The 19,410-nt window shown below is 32.0% G+C and overlaps 1 protein-coding gene across 1 annotated transcript; it reads right to left on the bottom strand.

Moving 5' to 3' along the window:
• Positions 1-613: 613 nt before the first annotated feature.
• On the bottom strand, positions 614-18,307 carry LOC124357983 (dehydrogenase/reductase SDR family member 11-like). The gene is made up of 6 exons (XM_046810159.1): positions 18,138-18,307; positions 17,070-17,244; positions 10,017-10,146; positions 5,062-5,185; positions 3,435-3,566; positions 614-781 (listed from the first exon to the last, which is right to left on the bottom strand). Exons 1-6 carry the CDS (start codon positions 18,267-18,269, stop codon positions 731-733), a joined length of 744 nt encoding a protein of 247 aa, XP_046666115.1. The 5' UTR covers positions 18,270-18,307; the 3' UTR covers positions 614-730.
• Between the last annotated feature and the right edge of the window lie 1,103 nt (positions 18,308-19,410).

Below are 19,410 nucleotides of genomic sequence, written 5' to 3'. Positions count from 1 at the left end.
TGTAGAAGAGGGCCCCTTTGTAGGTTGGTTTTTTTTTCTGACAGGGTGAGGTGGTGTATCGGGAGGACAAAGTTGGCAGCGTTCCTTGTGTTGTGTTTATGCAGGTCTTGATGTCTAGTCTTCTGACTGAGGACGGCATGTATGACTACTTCTAGGATCTAGAGGGATATTACTGTAAGGATTTTCAGCTCTCTGAATGCTTCCCTACAGCTGTCTTGGAATCCGAGGTTTGCAAGACATCTCACCGCTCTTTTCTGGTGAATGAGGACTTTGAAGGTTATTGTTAGATGATCCTCCCCATACTGCTATACCGTACCTGAGGTGGGATTCAAACAATGTGTAGTATGCGGTTTTTGCTGTTGCGAAGTCTAAATTCTTAACCTTCATCTTAAAAACCCCACCTCTACATTATTAGGCGGAGGCGACTATCTTTATGATATTGATGGATAGAAAGAATTTTCCATTGACTTTTAGGATTTATTTATGTACGGCAATACACCATTTCACATCTGCATCATAAATAGTCTAACCAAGAAAAAGGCATGAGAGGATTCATATTTTCTCTATGACAATCCTGCATCATGAATTAAGGAGAACACAATTAAACAAATAATTGAAGCTTAGATCAATATGTTTATTTAAAGATAAGACAACCTTGAAAACATAAATTTTTCAAAATATCAAATGAGAATGAATGTAACTTGTTCCAGCAAAGTAAAATTGTTCATTGTTAGTAAATGTACTCAATGGTAGGAACAGGAGTCAGTACCACTTCACAGACCTGCAACATAGTAACAGTGTGTCATACAATTTGCAAGAGATAGTTTGTAACAAAGTAGAGATTTATCATAAAGATTAGAGTGTATATGTTTACGCTACTCTTAAATTATTTTTACCCATCACCGTTTCGAACAATTTTTAACAATGTCATGCCTTATTTAAAATGGTAACTACTACTGCTCGTAATTAAAATACTGATGTCACAAAGGTCTACCTACCCACCTTAACCTTTGAATGGTTGAAAATTTTCAAATTTCCTGTGGTGATATTTAATAATATATCACCTTTGGACGTTTTTGATACACATCAAAATTAATCCCATCTTCCCTCCCTCATAATGTTGGGTGGGGAGTAATTCAACATTTTAAAATAGAAACAGTACTTCAGTTTAAAGATGTTGATGAGCAAGACCTAAGAAACTAATTTCTGACTGTTCCATGCAAAAGTGGTATTGGTTGAATAAAGATAGAATTCTAACTTCTAATTCAATGCTATGTTAGGTAGAGATTGAAGACTTATAATAGGCAATAGTCTTTATTGATGTATTCATGGAGAACAGTACAGTATGCCAAGGTACAGGGATTGTGGCTAAAGTTGATGTGACATAAATTCTTTTTCTGTGTAATAGGGTCTTTCCTGTGGCCAAGTTGTCAGGGGTTTTTTCAGATTCCTAGTTGGTGTGACTTTTATGTCGACCAGGAGTTTGGAAGAAGAGTGTACCCTTGTAGGATGACTTCTTTTCATACAGAGTGAGTCTGTGTATTGGGTGAGCGAAATTGGAGGTTTTTCTTGTGTGGTGTTTGTGTGGATCTTCGTTTCTTATATGAGGGTTGGAGACTACATGGAGAATTGCCTTGCGTATACATAGTGACGTCACAGTGAGAATTTTCAATTCTCTAAAAGCTTCTCGACAGCTTTTTTTGCAGTCCAATCCCTGCCAGGAATCTCATTGCCCTTTTTTATGTACCAGCTCTCTCTCCAAGTTAGCATGGAGGTTCCTCCCTATACCACTTACCATACATAAGGTGACTTTCAAAGAGGGAGTAAAAGCGGTTTTTGCTGCATGCAGGTCACTTATATGCATTATTCTTCAGATCACATAGATTCCAGAGCAGACTTTCTTACATAGGGTTGATATGTGTTGCTGCCATAAGAGCTTTGCATCTTCATTGACACCAAAGTATTTGGTGCTGGATTCAGCTTGTATATCTGGAGGAGTTAAGTTTACATCTTTGTTCGTGATGGTGTAATTAATTTTCACAGTTTTGTTTTCATTAAGTGATAGCTCATTGCTGGTGCAATATATTTATGTTCAGGTGAGGGCTGTATAAGCATAAGCATGTAGTTTGAGTGTGTCTACTGATTTTTCAGCTATGGTGAAACTGGATCGTCTGCATATACGGTAGTTTTGTAGAAATTTCCTAGTTTGTTGTGAACAGAAGGAATAACATTGGGCGAAGCACTGACCTCTGTGGTCTTCTTCTTAATGGAACTCTTCCAGAATGTACTCTGTGTTTTGTGCCATTTCGTGTATCTACTATTTCAACTAGCTATTGTCTGTTGTTTAAGTATCTACAGATAACCATTGTGATGTTTTCCCCTTATTGCCTAGTGTTTGTGGCTTTTGGAGCTGATTGTGGTTGAGGCAGTCAACGCTTTACTGAAGTTAAGAAATAATCTAGTGACCAGTGAGTCTTCTTCTAGTAGATCAATGACGTCTTCTGTCAGTTGGATTAGGGCGGTTGATGTAGATCTACCTTTAAGAAAGCCGTGTTGTTGGCTTGTAATCACTTTATTTTGTTCTAGATGTGCAAATGAGTCTTTGAAAGTTTTTTTTTAAATTTGGGTATTGGGGTATGTAGCTGTTTGTGTCTGTCAGAAGACCTTTTTTATATTTTGGGAATACTTTTATAATTGTTCTCCATTCTTCTTTTGTAAAGCAGTTAATGGCAATGTGATGGGACATTTAAATTGAAACTTTACCTCTCTCTAGAAAATGGGGATTTGTAGTGATAAAAGTTTTTTGTAGCAATCCCTGAGGATAGCACATTTTAAAGGCTTTTCTGAAAGAAAAGATTAGGGCTTTGAGTGTTATTGCACGTGCAAGAGCGCAAGACCAAATGTCTGTGATATTTTGGAGGCCATCGTTCTCTGCACAGTCTATAGCCACCAACTTATAATGCAGTATAACCGAGCATGTTATAACCTTTACTGCTGCAGACGCTTTACAGTGCAGTATCAGATTAGCAGAAGTTGGTCTCACTCGGTATAGAGCTGCAGTAAAGTTGTTAAGGAGAATATAACTGAACCGATTAGATTTAACAGATTAGTTAAGTGTACCATGTTGTTAGTTAAGTGTACCATGTTGTTAGTTAAGTGTACTATGTTGTTAGTTAAGTGTACCATGTTGTTAGTTAAGTGTACCATGTTGTTAGTTAAGTGTACCATGTTGTTAGTTAGGTGTACCATGTTGTTAGTTAAGACTGTTTATTAAACACAGTGACATTCAGGCTGTTTCTGACTATCATTGCTTTCAAATAAAGAATCGTGAGCAATTTTTCTTGAAAAGAAAAACTTAAGACAAATTTTAAATATTAGTAATTATTTTTATGAAAGACCATTAAAAATTACTAAATATGATTGTAAAATATTACTTGAGTGACAGCAGTTGCAGACAGCACATCTACAATTGCCTGAGCCACATCAGAAGCTGCCATCATTTCCATGCCAGCATCCCCCAGATTCTTCGTGGTGGTCTCAGACCAAGTCAAACCAGGAGAGACATTCTGTACAATCAAACTTTGATTAGTACTATCAAACTGGGAAAATGCTTCTACAATTATTAGGAATTGTAATAAAACTAGCCCTAGAACTGGTTTGGCCACACATATGTGTGCAATATCAAATATGACTATCGGGGTTGAAGACTCCAGATGGAAGCAGAAAATTAAGTGACATCTGCTTGTCTTATTATTGGATGTATACTGTTACATACATCCAATAATACCAATACATCCAATGATGTTACGTACATCATTGGATATTTTGTGTTAACTAGGATTGATACAAAAATACATTTGGAGCCAAAGAGAAAAGAGGTGGAAACAATATTGTCAACAACACTGCTATGAGAGCTTTGATAGGGATGAGATTTTTTAAAGTTCTTGACATAGTGATTTATCAGCTGATCCGAAAGTCAAGGTCTGATTTCAATCAACAATGACTAAAGGATGAGGAGTCGTGATGGACAAATTTTAGCTCTTATGATGTAAACAATCAGAAATTTTTAAAAGCTATGTTTTTATCAGCTGAACGTAATAAATCCTAACCAATAAACCAGGTAATTAATCTGGGCTACAGCACTTCAATTACACATAAATCGAGGCAAAATAAAATTTGGAGTGTAAACTTTTGTGTGAAGTCTGATTATGGCCAAACTGAGGTTTAACATACAATCTGATGACAACATTCTCTTAAATACCATAATCTATTGTAAAGATTGTATGACATTGTGCAATATGCATGCCACGAAATGGCCTCAAATTCAAAATTCCTGTAAAGGTTCATAATTTTTTTCTTTGCATGATCGTTACCAAAGCTAGGGACTCACTATAAAAATTAAGTTATTATAAAATTCTATATTGTACATTTTTTTCTACTCAAGGTATAGGTGATATTCTCATAACAAAAGTACAGAGTATAAAGAATTTTATAATTCTTTGATATCTGAAATAAACCATGGAGTTCCACAAAGAGTCTATATTGGGACCTTCATTACTTTTATTTGCTTCTTAATCGATATTTACCTTTAATGGTGAAATCAGGTTATCTGTGCTTTTACCACCTTACAACCTTAAAATTCCTGTCCCTTCAGTTAAGGAGATATACAAAACCAATTTATCACTTTTTTACAGACTTTCAGCCAAATCTTTAAACAAAAGACCATCAGAACAACCCAAACATCTCATTTTAATTGCTTAGACTATCCATTGATGAAAGTCTGGATGGATGGTCCCATATGAAAAGTATCTTTTCAGAACAACTCCAGGCATTTTTAGTTATTAGATACAATGTTTAAATATTTGCAGTACAGAATTGTAAAAGCTCTTTACTTTTTTATACTTGCCAAATTATATGTTTTGAAATTTCAATATAAGGTGTCACGAGAAGAGAAATTTTAATTCAATCTTAAAACTAAAGTTTGTGCCTATTTAAAACACAAACCAGGCACCCTTAATTATATGAAATGATAAATGATATTAAATTGCACAAGATACCTACAGTAACCTTAATGGTGCTACCCTTCTGAGCCAACTCCCTCCTCAAACTCTGGCTGATGGCAGTTAGAGCAAATTTGGTTCCACTGTACACAGCAAATGTATGCGAAGGTACATGACCTGCAACACTACACAAGACTTCTAGTAAGAAACGCTCTCCTCTATTCTACAGGTAATTACATGCTGGCACATGCCATGGCAGTAAAAATAAAGAACACTTACTTTAAAATGTTGCATGTACAGTACATATGGTAACCGTTTCTAGAGTTAATTTAGTCAAGAATGTGACTAGGCTCTTTATCCCGGTCTTCAAATTCTGATATCTGTAAATAACTGGCCCAGAGCTTTCTTTATCACTGATTTATTATGCAAAGTTTTATAGTATTTGAGTCTGTTGTTTTTAAGATATGAGAACAAAGATCTAAAAAAGTGTCTTGTCCTCCTTCAAGGGCATCTTTAAGTGATTCTTTGCAATGGTATTGGTCCTGACGGTTTTGGGTGGGCAAGAGTGAAGCTTATCCTAAAATTTGAGGCTGTGACCTCTCGGATAATTCAGCCTTGTTATTAACAAACTCCAATAGCAACATTTGTAGCAACGTTGCCTCAAACTTACTCATCTGCTACTATAATTAGCAGCATTCAAATTCAAATTACAAATTCCTTCATTGTCATCAAGCACACAATGCACTAGACATTGTCACAACTAACCTAAGAATAAATTGAAATAATTATTAAACTCTCGGTTAATAATACATATTGAAAAAAAACCGTTAAAATATTTTAATATTCAAAGTTTATTCATCAAAGAAGTATTTCAAAATTCATTAAAATTATAAAAAGGGTTTTTCAAAAACCACAAGATAGGCTAAGTAAGGAAGATTATCGAAATATGCTATACTAGTTACATTACAATATGACATGGATTTACTAAGCCTGTGTTATGGTTTATGAATAAAATCATTTGATCTGGCATAGTGACTATGGAAATGACTAGATAGAGTGAGTTCACTAAAATTAGACTTAACATAACGCAAAGAGGTTAAAATCTAAAGGTTTATAACAGTAAGTATAATTCCTTTCTTGATTAACGGTTAAAGTGGCTAAATAATTTGAAGAAGTTAAAATTCTGACAACTTCTTTTGCGATAAACAAATTTTATCTATATCAACTCCACTGTCCTGTCAACACAAGGGAGTATGAGAGGCAAATTGATATCCTTTTTTTATTTGAAAACGGCTTGTGGACCAGTAAAACATAATCTTCTGCAGTGAGCTTATCATTTTTATGATATTTTCATCAACACACATAGTCTGTTGTAAATGTATTCCTATTATGGCCAACATAATTCCTTAGTCAATTCAGGTTTAGCTGAGAACAATATACTGAAATGTGAAAAATGTCTGTTTGAGGGCTGTACATTGTCTCCAGTGGTTTGGTTTTTAGACTGTCTTTGAAAAATATAGTATACATATTTTAAGACTTTGCTTATAACATACTACCTTTAATTACTCGATTACCTAAAAGTTTCTTCAGGCTTCTAAATCTTGTGCAGGTCTTCTGCGTTTGGTTAGGTCTTTCTTTTAGTTATATTTAAAGCTTTATAAATGTTACTAATTGTTATACTGTGATATTTATTTATTTATGAATACACAAAATTATTATAACTGAAATTTTACTTAGTGTACTAATGACAAAGCAAAAGCAATATTAATATATTAACTTGCACTTTTACTGAGATCAAATATATAATTTTAATTTAATTCAAACTTTAATAAGCACTCTAAATTTAAATATCCCACACTGGTTGTGCAATTTGAGGATGTGCAGTTATATAAATGTTAGTTGCTTTAGAACTCTTTTATCTTTTTATAAAGTTTAATGTTAATGGAAAATTAAATATATTTTTAGTAGCTCTTTATAAAACCTTTAAGTAATATTAACTTAATTTTATCCTTATGGTCAATACAGTTTAAAATAATTGTATATAGTACAGTTTATAACACATATTAAAATTTTTTTAATTATTATGAAATCATAATTAAGCCTTATTGTTTAAAGAGAATTGTTGATTTTAAAATAACATATTTTACAGTTTCTAAAAATGTAGATAACATAACCTGTCTATTGATTTACAAATAATTTTTCACAATGCTTCATAATATTTCTCTTAGCTGATAAAATTATAAATTTTGAAAACTTGAAATTTAGAACTTTAGTAAATTTAAACTACAAGCATAATCTCAGAAATTGTTTTTAGAAATATCACAGTATAACAAATAGAAACATGTATAAAGCTTTAAATATAACTAAAAGAAATACCTAACCAAATGCAGAAGACCTGCACAAGATTTAGAAGCCTGAAGAAACTTTTAGGTAATCGAGTAATTAAAGGTATGTTATAAGCAAAGTCTTAAAATATGTATACTATATTTTTCAAAGACAGTCTAAAAACCAAACCACTGGAGACAATGTACTGCCCTCAAGCAGACATTTTTCACATCTCAGTATATTGTTCTCAGCTAAACCTGAGTTCCTGAATTGACTAAGGAATTATGTTGGCCATAATAGGAATACATTTACAACAGACTTTGTATGTTGATGAAAATATCATAAAAATGATAAGCTCATTGTAGAAGATTATGTTTTACTGGTCCACAAGCCGTTTTCAAATAAAAAAAAGGACATCAATTTGCCTCTCATACTCCCTTGTGTTGACAGGACAGTGGTGTTGATATATATAAAATTTGTTTATTGCGAAAGAAGTTGTCAGAATTTTAACTTCTTCAAATTATTTAACCACTTTAACCATTAATCAAGAAAGGAATCATACTTACTGTTATAAACCTTTAGATTTTAACCTCTTTGCGTTATGTTAAGTCTAATTTTAGTGAACTCACTCTATCTAGTCATTTCCATAGTCACTATGCCAGATCAAATGATTTTATTCATAAACCATAATACAGGCTTAGTAAATCCATGCCATATTGTAATGTAACTAGTGTAACATATTTTGATAATCTTCCTTACTCAGCCCATCTTGTGGTTTTTGTAAAACCCTTTTTATAATGTTAATGAATTTTTAAATACTTCTTTGGTGAACAAACTTTGAATTTTAAAATATTTTAACGGTTTTTTTTTTTCAATGTGTATTATTAATTGTGAATTTAATTATTAATTTCAATTTATTCTTAAGTTAGTTGTGACACTATCTAGTGCATTGTGTGTATAATATATATATACATATTGTTTTACACTTTAAAGTTCAATTTAAGGTATAGGTAGTATATTTTTTAATATCTAACTGAGTAAAAGGTATAAAAGATTGTTCAGTGAGTGTTAGGCCACATGGGCCTTGTACCCCACATTCAAATGGCACAAGGAATTTGCATTTTTAGAAGAAGGCTGATAAGGTAACTATTGTGCATTTTTGATATTCGTTGATTGGTTAATAAAAGTGGTCTGAAGTGAATAGCTTCCGTGATAGATACAGACAATAGCTGATAAGTGATAATAAGAGTTCAAGTACGTTGCAATTTCACCATACGTCTGTCGACCTTGGGTACAAGAGCTGATGTGACCACAGATTTATAATAAACCCTGGGTTGCGAGCTCAAAGGGATAAAAACTGTCCTTTTCTATCCCAACCAGATACACCAGGTTGGCATTGTATAATAATTAATATAATTGCAACAACTTTGTGTTTTGAGGTTCCCAAAACGGATGTTTCCATTATATTGTACTATTATAATACCTTCATCTACACAGATAGACAAAGAAGTCAAGAAAAATGTAAACAAACTACTAATGGGCTTTGATAATGGAGTTGATAACCCAATGGGTCGAACTCTCAGATTACTGCTGTTAGACGGTTAAGGTCATGTGATAAATACTTAAATTTTGTTCTTCCAACAAGAAACAAATATTTTGTTTTAACAGTTAATGGTCCAAAGGATGAAAAACATGTTACATTACAATACCTCTTGAGTGTGATTGAGAAAAGTTTGAAAATGAGCAATCCAGGGTTTAACTGTTTCATCATTTATAATTTCAGAATTGTGTGGTCTGTCCACAGGATATCTGGAGGATGAAACAACCTATAAACATGAAATATTACGTGTAATTTCAGTGAAGTCTATTACAAGACATGACGTAGTGTGGTGTACTCGTACTTCGTTTATGAAGTATTCTAATACCAAGTAAAGCCTCACCTCTTTCAATTATTTTAATTAAAAATAAATACAAATCCATGGGAAGGCTCATCAGTATGAAATTAATTAATTATTAATAAGTGACTCGAATAGTAATCCGATTTTGTTGGAATTCCAGTGCCAATCATAAATCTTGCTAAGCAGAATTTATTAAAACCTTTAAAATCATCTAGTTAACAATTCATTTATTTCTGGAATTTTTCCCAAAAAAACTTAATTAAAAGTTAAGCCTATTTTTAAATCTGGTGATCATCAAAAGGTAGAAAATTATAGACCTATTTCTCTCACATGCCTTTTTTGGATGAACATTAGCAAAGCCTTATCACTTGTAGGGCTGGAAATATTTCATTTCTATCTGTTTTTCCGCATGATATCTTGAGAAAAAACTGTATAGACTTGAAATTTTACTTGAAACTTTATTTCTTTACAGTATAAACAACATCGAGTTTGGTGATGGTATATGTCACTCCATGAGATTTGGGTGAGCGTTAACAAACATTTTTACATTGGTTTTATGGGTAACTATGATGGTAACGAGAAAATCAATGAATAAATAAACTTGTTAACCCACAGTACAATCATATGACTTAGTAACACATGTAGCCTAATGAAATGAGCTATAGACTAGAAATGATACAACCTCATGTGGTGTGGCGTAGCCCTGTTTTTATTTTTCCTTGGAGGACTTGGTTGGACAATTACTGTAGCACTCTCATCAGTATAGATGATATAAGAAGAGTTTGTGGCTAACCTGCTTATATTAATGATGTGTCCGTTCTGTTTGCCTCGGTTGGTTGTGGACTTGAGGAATTCTCTCATGCAGATGCAGACAGCAAGTATATTCACGTCCAACATAGCTCTCCATTCTTCGATCACACCATCTACAATATATTGTGTATTTTATTTAGTAAAATAGCATAATTGTGGTTCAATATAGTTTGCTAAAGGAGAGAGTGAGTTTTCTACACTTCACGTGATCACTAGAACCTATTGTTCTAAATGACAGAATGAAATTTAACTAACTTTCCCGATTTCTGCATGGCATATTTTGCTATACGCAGGTATTCAATCAATAAAAATCCATTACAGTCACCTTCTGCCACCAAATCAATTACTTCAGCTTTTCAAAAAGGGATTACTCTAATACTAGAATATGGTTGTAGGAATTGAGTGGTGGAGTACATTTTGTGACTATTCTTAAAAATAAGGCATTTACCTTATTTTGGTTGCAGAAAAATATGGACAGTTGCCACAGAAAATAAACTGGTTGTGTTCAAATTAATTTTATTTATACTTGCATATAATCCTTGTACCATAGTTGTAAGGTGCAACGTAATATAAATAAACCTAAAGATAAAATATATACTTACAATACACATAATATACAACATCCTTAACAGAAATAAATTATATATTAGGATACAAAAGACTAATATTATCATTTAGTATATCACTTGTACTATAATAAGCTTTATTCAGTAAAAGCTCTTTTAAATTTACTATGTATGAGGTCTGTCTGAAAAGTATCCGATCTGTGATCATATCTTAGCACTGGTGTTATTCTTCGTCATCCATTCATGGCATCCTTTGAAGTAGACCGCATTTGATTGAACAACATGCTCCCAGCAGTGCTTCCATGTCTTAAAGCAGTCCTCGAACATACATTTTGGAATGGCCTTCAGCTTGCATGGTGCATTACTTTGTATCGTCTCGATGGTGCCAAACCACTTTCCTTTGAGTGCCATTTTCAGTTTTTAGAAAGTTGCTGGGAGCTATATCTGGACTGTACAGAGGCTAGCAAAGTAGTACAATCTTGTGTTTGGCCAGTCACTGGTTGATAAAAAATGCAGTCGTTTTCTTCTCACATTATCACGCAATGTTTTCAAAACTGCAACATAATATTCTTTATTGATCGTCTGACGTTCTGGAGTAAATTTGTAGTGCATAACATCCTCACAATCGAAAAAAATAATCATCAATGACTTGACATGATTTTTTAGGCCGTGGCTCGCCTGGACTCTTTCGCTGTGAAAATTGTTGTTTTAGTTTCAGGATTTCACAGCTAAGGTTTTTCTGCTTAGACGTGAGTAATTTCAGAATGAACTTCGAATTCAAGCAGAATAATTTCCACAAACATTACATTTTGGTATTCTGAGATAATTTTCTAGTTCATGAACGGTCAATCGATGATCACCTTCAGACGCAAGTGGCACACGCTCGATATGTTCCGGTGTTGTCAGTGAGGGTTGGCCAGAACGAGGGGCATTGTCAACAGATGTGCGGCCATTTTTAAACTACCTGTACCATTCTTTTATCTTTGTTATGCCCATTCTTTTATCCCCAAAGGTCTTCTGTATCATCTTCATCTTCGTGTAAAACTTGCTGAGATTGAAGCAAAACTTGATGCAAATTCATTAATCGGTTTTTTCTGTACCAAAATGCGATGAACAGAAAAAAAAGTGAGACAAACAGCACTGTGCGCAGCGTTAAAGTTAATGACATCTTCACCCTACAAAACAAGGCCATCGGGGTGATATCAGGAGCACAGACACTGGACCATTGTAAACCTCTTTCTATTAAACTAAAGTTACAAATTGTTATTCATTTTTATATTTTTCACTCAAAATCATTCATTTTGAAAAATGTTCCACCTCTCATTTTTAGCAGTAACATACATAGCTATAATACTATAAATAGAAATAATATTGCAGTAGAGCATTGAAGGCATAGCAAAATGCAGCACAGTCATGTGCTAACTACTCAAAAAGTTTATAACGAATTAAAACCTGTAATTCAGAAATACCTAATAAAAGATTTTACTATTAAACTGCATGACTGGTTGCTTAAAAATCCATTTTATGAACTTTCAGAATTTTTCAGTATTCCAAGTACACATTTTTAGATTGTTTGGTTTTTTAAATTATATTTATTGTTTTTAATCTGCTGTTTTATAAAACAGTACTTTTTACATTGGAGTGTGTTTTAACATTGCTTTGATTTTTGTCTTTTTTATCTATACATGACTTTGTCATTGCTTCCTGTAAAATGGCAATAAAATATTATTACTCTCCTCAAATAAGGTGAGGTTTTTATGAGGGAAATTAGGTAAATTTGTATGGCGGGTATTATGTATATTGTACATTAAAATTTTAATAATATGTCTGAATGTGTTATACATAGATTTTATATCTTATAAATTTCAAAAATATATAAGGATGCCAGGGTGAAACTTTTTAACTTCCTAAACAAGGGGTGAGAGTTTGCCTTGGTAACCAACTCCCAACATAACTTCTATAAGGAACTTTCTATAAGGCATTTTTGAGCTGCAAAATTTTTGTTTAACTCACAGGAAGTTCCCCATGCAATAATATTAATAATAATATTTTATTGCCATGTTAAGTTGTTACAGTCATTGACAAAATTAGTTTACAGTTAGTAGCGAAGGCAAAAAATAAACACCAACTTAAATACTAATACAAATATTCTTAGTTAACTGTAACTATGGTTATAAATTAATATGGGATTTAGCAAAAATACTCATCGACAGAACAAAAAGGGCAGCTCAGGAGCCAACTATAAAGTCTATTGCAAAACACTTTTTCAGGGATATATTTATTAAATGACGTAATTTATTGTAAATTTTTAGTGAGACAACCTGGTGACTATTGTTTTATCTAGTCTGCAGAAATTGATTCTAGTAAGCCTACTTGCCTTACTCGTAGTATTATAGCCATGATCATCATACTTAATATTGTTAGGATTATGAAAAGTACACAAAACTGTCATATATGTATAAATTGTAAATAGTTCGAATTTTAAAGTTTATAAATAAAGGTTTACAATGTTCCAAAAACTAACACCACATATGACCCTGCTAACTTATATCTGTAAAATTAATATTTCATTTATCCTGGTGCAGTTTCCATAAAATATCAAACCATATCTGAAATTGATTGGAGGTAAGAAAATTCAAATTTATTTGATCATTAAGCACATTCACAGGCAACAGATCACGTCAAAGACATTAAAACAACTAACAAGATAAGAAGTTACATTACAGAAGGTACAATAAATAATTAAATAATAAGTATGAACATCACAGTCATCAATAGCTAAAACTTAATGCTACCAATGTCGCTATGATAACATTCTTTCAAGTTATTGAAAGGATTATCAGTCAACCACATATAAAGTACCTTTTTGAACCTATCATAATGAATGAATGAACGTTTACTGTCATTATACATCTTACAAGTTCCAGCTATGCTGGTAAGATTGATGGCATTGTCAAAAATTTCCCTTTCTTCAGTCTCCCATCGTTACTCGTTAGTAGTAATAGATTTAACAAGAACAAGATTCCAGCTAAAAATATTTGCTAACAAATAAATAAGCTCTAATATAAATAAATAAAAACAGTATTAAACTTTTGAGCTATGAATAAATTAACTATAAACTAATTAACAGTATAAAACCTATGTCAAACATTTATTTTGTAAAACATTGCTGAGTCAGATAACGTTAAAATTGTAGTACACCATAATATAAAAGCAATCATGCATTAAACCAATTAACAGATAAAATAATTAACAAATGAAACGATAAAATTTATGATAAAACAATTAAAAAGTAAAACAATAAAATTTAAAACAATTAACAACTAAAACAATAAAATTGGTAACAATATAACATATTTAAAATAACAAAATGGAGATTAAGTATTGAGTTTCTTATTATATGAAATTAAGTTTCTTAGGAGAAAACACTTAATCTTCATAACTAGATTATTATTTTTTGTCATTTAGAAATTCGGAAATCTTGTAGTAGGCCTTTTCGACAAAGATACTTTTTATTCTATCTAAGAATTCAACCTGTGGCATTTGTTTTAAAATTGTTAGGCAATTTGTTGTAAAGTGTAATACCCATATAATAGAAACTTCTTTCAAATATGGCTGTGGTGTGTAGGGGGATATATTAACAAATTGGTATTTATAGTATTGTGGTGTTGAATAGGTTTTTCTTTAGAAAACCAGTTCAAATTTTGATGAACTTGACTCAGTACTTTATACATGTACACACAAGGGACAATAATAATTTAGACACATAGTCTACTTCATGAGCCAGTAGAGGCAATTTATTAAATAAAGTTATTCCAACGTGTTCAAAAGAGGACAGGGTTAGGCTGAGTCTACTGTGCTCTAGGTGGACTAAGTGGGAATTTCTAGTACTGTAATAATGAAAGTTGCTATTGAGTTTAAGTTTGTGTAAATAACTTTGAACACGCAGTAAAGTAACAAATATATATTGGTTTACAACAGTTAAGATTCTTAATTTTCCAAACAAAGGCTTACAATGGTCATTTAAAGCTGAGAATGATAAAATTCTAATAACTTTTGTTTGCAGTAACAAAACTCTTTCTATTCCTTGAGTGTTGCCCCAAAAAAGTAGTCCACAAGACAAGTTACTATGGAAAGAAACATATTACACATTTTTTAAGTCGTTGTCAGGGACACAATTTCTCAAATGTGTAATTAAATATACAGTACAAGCTAACATATTACAAAGGTTGTCAATATAGGATAACCATGTTAACTTACTATCCAATGTGATACCTAAAAGTTTGACATTGTCTACAGAATAATCCATATCTGTTTTGAGAGTTAAGCTAATAATTTGAGTCTTGAAAAAAACAGAATCTAATATAATTTGTTTCAAAAACATTAGTAAATATTTTTATTAGAAAAATAACTCTAGATAATCTTAAGGTAATGTAATCAATATGAGATCCCCATGTCAAATTTTTATCAACATGAACTACTAAAAACTTTACTTCATTTGAATATCTATCTAAATTAGTATCAACACCAATAGTTCTTAAAGTAAAAATTATATTTTGTGTTTGATCTCTATTTAAGAGAAAACTGTTCACTTTAAACCAACCTGAGCCTACCCAAAGCACTTTGTGCCAAGGTATTAAGCTCATCAATGTTTGAGTTAATGTTGAAAAAAGTGGTATCATCTGCATACAAGACTGATTTACAGTCAATACAAGCTGAAAGGTCATTTATATTAATTAAAAAGAGCAGAGGACCTAATCCTGATCCCTGGGGGATACCATATTTAATTGTAACCACCTGTGACCAATCACTATTCCCTAAAATCTTCTGCTTTCACTCAAAAAGATAAGATCCAAAGAATTCAAGTTGCAATTTTTAAATGCTATAGTATTCATGTTTAACAATAACTGAGTGATTTACACAATCAAAGGCTTTGCTCAGGTCACAAAGAGTAGCCTGAGGAAAACAATTATTTTTAAATGCTAGTAGCACTTTGTGAAATAAATAAATAATGTTTATTTATTGCATGAACTCTTATGAGTTATTAACAAAGTCCAGAATACAGTCAGTTGATAATAAGTAAAATAAGTTCTTAAGACTATAAAAGAGTTAAAAATTAAAATAAATATACTTTAAATTAGATTTTAACATACTTTGATGGTTTCAAATACACATACTTGACGTCATTACTTATCTTAAAGAAAATCTATATAAAGATTGTGGTTGATCCTTGTAATTAATTCTAAAATATGACTCCCACTTTTAGTTCATCACATTAATACTATATACTATAATTGTACTACAATAATTGTAATATAAACTAAAGTAAAGGGTGATGCGTTAACAGTTTTAAAATGTAAACAGAGTATGATCTAAAATTGCTAAAAATTTATGTTAGACACATTGAAAAACGAATGCAGTGAATAAAACGGCATATCTAGAAGCCAGCTGTAAAATTTATTTAAAAAAGTATTTATAGGGTATTTAACTATTCAGGTTATAAACGTATTGTAGATTTTAACTGATATGACAATATGGCTGCATATTGCAAAATCAGAATTAATCTATCCTAATGTATCCTAATCCTAATGCAATTATCATAAACGATTATACAATATCTATAGACAGACTGGAAATAAGCAAAATATACAGCTTTAATGTAATTTTGGTCAATACATTGAGTTAATCGTCTTGTAAGAAAAATTACTCTGGATAGCCTGGAAGTAATGCAATCTACTTGGACTCCCCAAGAAGGTGTCTTATCCAAATGAATTCCAAGGAATTTAACATTGTCCACATATCCCTATGAAGAATTAATTAATGCCACAAGGTCTAAGGCTGAAAACATTTTTTTAGTTTTATCTTCATTCAAAAGGAATCCATTAATTTCAAACCAGGTTGAGGCTTCGTCAAAAGTATTTTGAGCTAATAGTTGTAGTTGTTTTATTTCAGAATTAGTATTTTTTAAGTTGTGTCATCAGCATACATGTAAGATCTGCTATGCACACAGAATAGTAAATCATTTATACAAATTAAAAACAATAAAGGGCCTAGTACATAACCCTGAGCACCAGGTTATCTATTGCATCAACTGTAGATTTACCTTTTCTAAATCCGAATTGAGAAATACTTGAGAAATGTTATTTTTCTGAACTTAGGCACTTAGCTGATCAAAAATCAAAAAGCTCAAATATTTTGGATATTACAGGAATAATTGAAATAATACTGTGTTTAAAGACAGATTGAGACTAATTGAGATCGAATTTTTGAATTTGTTAGGGCCATCAGTATACCATAACAGGATTGAACAATTACGGGCCATTAATGTCCACACTGGCTATTTGTAATGGTGGCATGCACCAAAAGTGGAACGTTTAAAATAAAATATGAATGTTTAATAAACCCTTTGTACATCAAAATATCTTTTATTTTGCCTTAAATATTTGAATAATGAGTTATGTATTACACACCTTGAAAATTGCCTAGATAAGTTATTCCAGCATTGTTGACTAGAACGTCAGGACCCCCCAGCTCTTTCTCCACCCACTGGAATGCTGACAGAATGTCTCCTTCTTTCTTCAGGTCAGTTTTTATGCCTACAAGCTTTCCCTTCTCTCCAGCTTTTGACAAAGCAGCACTCATTTCCTAAAAAATCATCTTTGGTAAAACATCAAATTGTAATGGTAAAGTAATACTGATCAATATTTTTCAAAACCACCCAAGGAAAATATATAATGTAATTCACGACTAAAAAGCAATCAAGGAAATTAATTCATTCTAATTACGTAGAATACTGAATTAGAATTCTAAAAATACCTCACACATTTGTACATTGATTTTAAAAAATTTGAAAAAGTCAACATTAGTAGACTTATAATACTATGCAATAATATAGAAAGCAATTTAAAAACATATTAAAATGGATAAACAAAACATCAATTTAACCAATGCTACAACGCCAAAATGAGAAATTAACAGAAACCTAACCCAACGTTCTAGTAATTATTTTCAAGTATATTAAAACAACTATTTCTACGGATCAAATTTATTAGACTATTTTGCTGTTTAAGATTGGTATCATAATTAATGCTACTTAACAAAAAGGTTTTGTTACAAGGTTTGCTGATTAAAGTAAGTTTTACATTTTGAAAGAATTTCTTACAGACAGACAATTTACATTCGCAATTTATTTTGAAGTATACTTCTTTCCATAAAAGCCTAATATGCATGCCTTAATTTTGTAACTATTATATAAGCGTACATAAATCATTTTAAATACACAGAGCTCTGTCAATTACTTGTTTTGTGGTATGGAAAGAAATATTGATTCTATAATGTTATTTCTTCTGCTTTCATTCAGTATATACAAAATATTGATCAATGTCAATTACAAATTTCAAAACTGTTTAGTAAACAATTATACAATTAAACAATTATTGGAAATTCACTCAGTTTAGGAAATTCATTTGCTGGATGTTTTCTCTATCTTTAAATATAGTTAGCTTTTAAAATTTCTCATGTTTTCAAAACATGTATACCTCGATTTTCTCCGTTCTTCGAGCAAGTCCCACCACCACCATCCCATGATGCACCAGTGCTTGAACCACAGCGGCTCCGATACCCGCACTTGCCCCTGTGACAATAGCTACCTTTCCTCTCCACTTGTCCATGGTTGACAACCCACTGCCTTCTGTATAGCCACATAACCAGTCTAGTTATCAGCGTACAGATAGAGGCAGGCTTTATCTTGGCTTTCATCCAACTATACTCTTCTGTTTACAATACCAACAGCCAATTAACATTCCTTATCTATTAAACAGCAACTTGAGCTCCAGAAGATAACACACTTCCTCCTCACTGCATTGATTTTTGATTGATTATATTTATCTACTAACAATTGCCATTCATATGAAAAAGTAAGGTGTTGAATTTGTACTGAAAAGAGATGGATGCATTTAAATTATTTCATTAGCAGTAGAAATAATTGTTCTTTCTTAATTTTATATAAAATTTATGGTATAGACAATACATTTTTATTTCTCAACAAATACTTATATTATAAATAAAATATTGTCAAATAAAAAAATAAGTTTTATAATTGAAAAATTATAAAAACTTATACATTATTTTTCGATGCTAAAATCAGTGGCGTGCTGTGAGATGAAGCTAATGAAGCACTACTTTAAGCACTGTTTCATTAGTTGGATACAATTATTTTTTTTAATTTTGTACCTAAAACTGTTAGCAATACTACTAGAATAATAGGCCTAACATGCTCTAAAAACAGAATTCTTTGATATTGTCCCTCCTCTTGTGTTCTGTGTCTGAAGAGGAGCTGGGATGTCACAGCTTCAGTAGATAGGCTGGGTGCACATAAGAGTTCATGGTTAGGGGGCTTGGGGGGAGCGGGAGCGGTAGCCGGGATTAAGAAGCTAGCTTATCTTGACGGAGACATATGAGTGATTCCGGCTACTGCGAACGTGTTATCCAAGTTTGCCGAAGGGCCAAATGCTTACTGCGTGACTTAAAAGCTACTGTTGTATAACTTTACATAAGTTATACTATCAATTTCTCGTCATGCCTAAACAATTGGAAGACAAAATTATTTAAGTTTCTGGAGGTATTAAATGATTGTATAAATACCCCCTCCTGCTCTCAATTGACATAGACAACACCTGGCTACAAATACGTCCAGAGATGACCACCCACAAGAGATCTACTACAAGTTCTGCTGCAATTTGAATGTAACGCCTACTTGCACAGGTTTCAGACTTTACACTAAAAGATATAACCCGTTAAAAGAAACATAGA

Source organism: Homalodisca vitripennis, chromosome 3 (genome assembly GCF_021130785.1).
Source record: "Homalodisca vitripennis isolate AUS2020 chromosome 3, UT_GWSS_2.1, whole genome shotgun sequence".
Lineage (NCBI taxonomy): Eukaryota > Metazoa > Arthropoda > Insecta > Hemiptera > Cicadellidae > Homalodisca > Homalodisca vitripennis.
The sequence above is the reverse complement of the archived record's forward strand: the minus strand, read 5'-3'. Positions and strand labels throughout refer to the sequence as shown.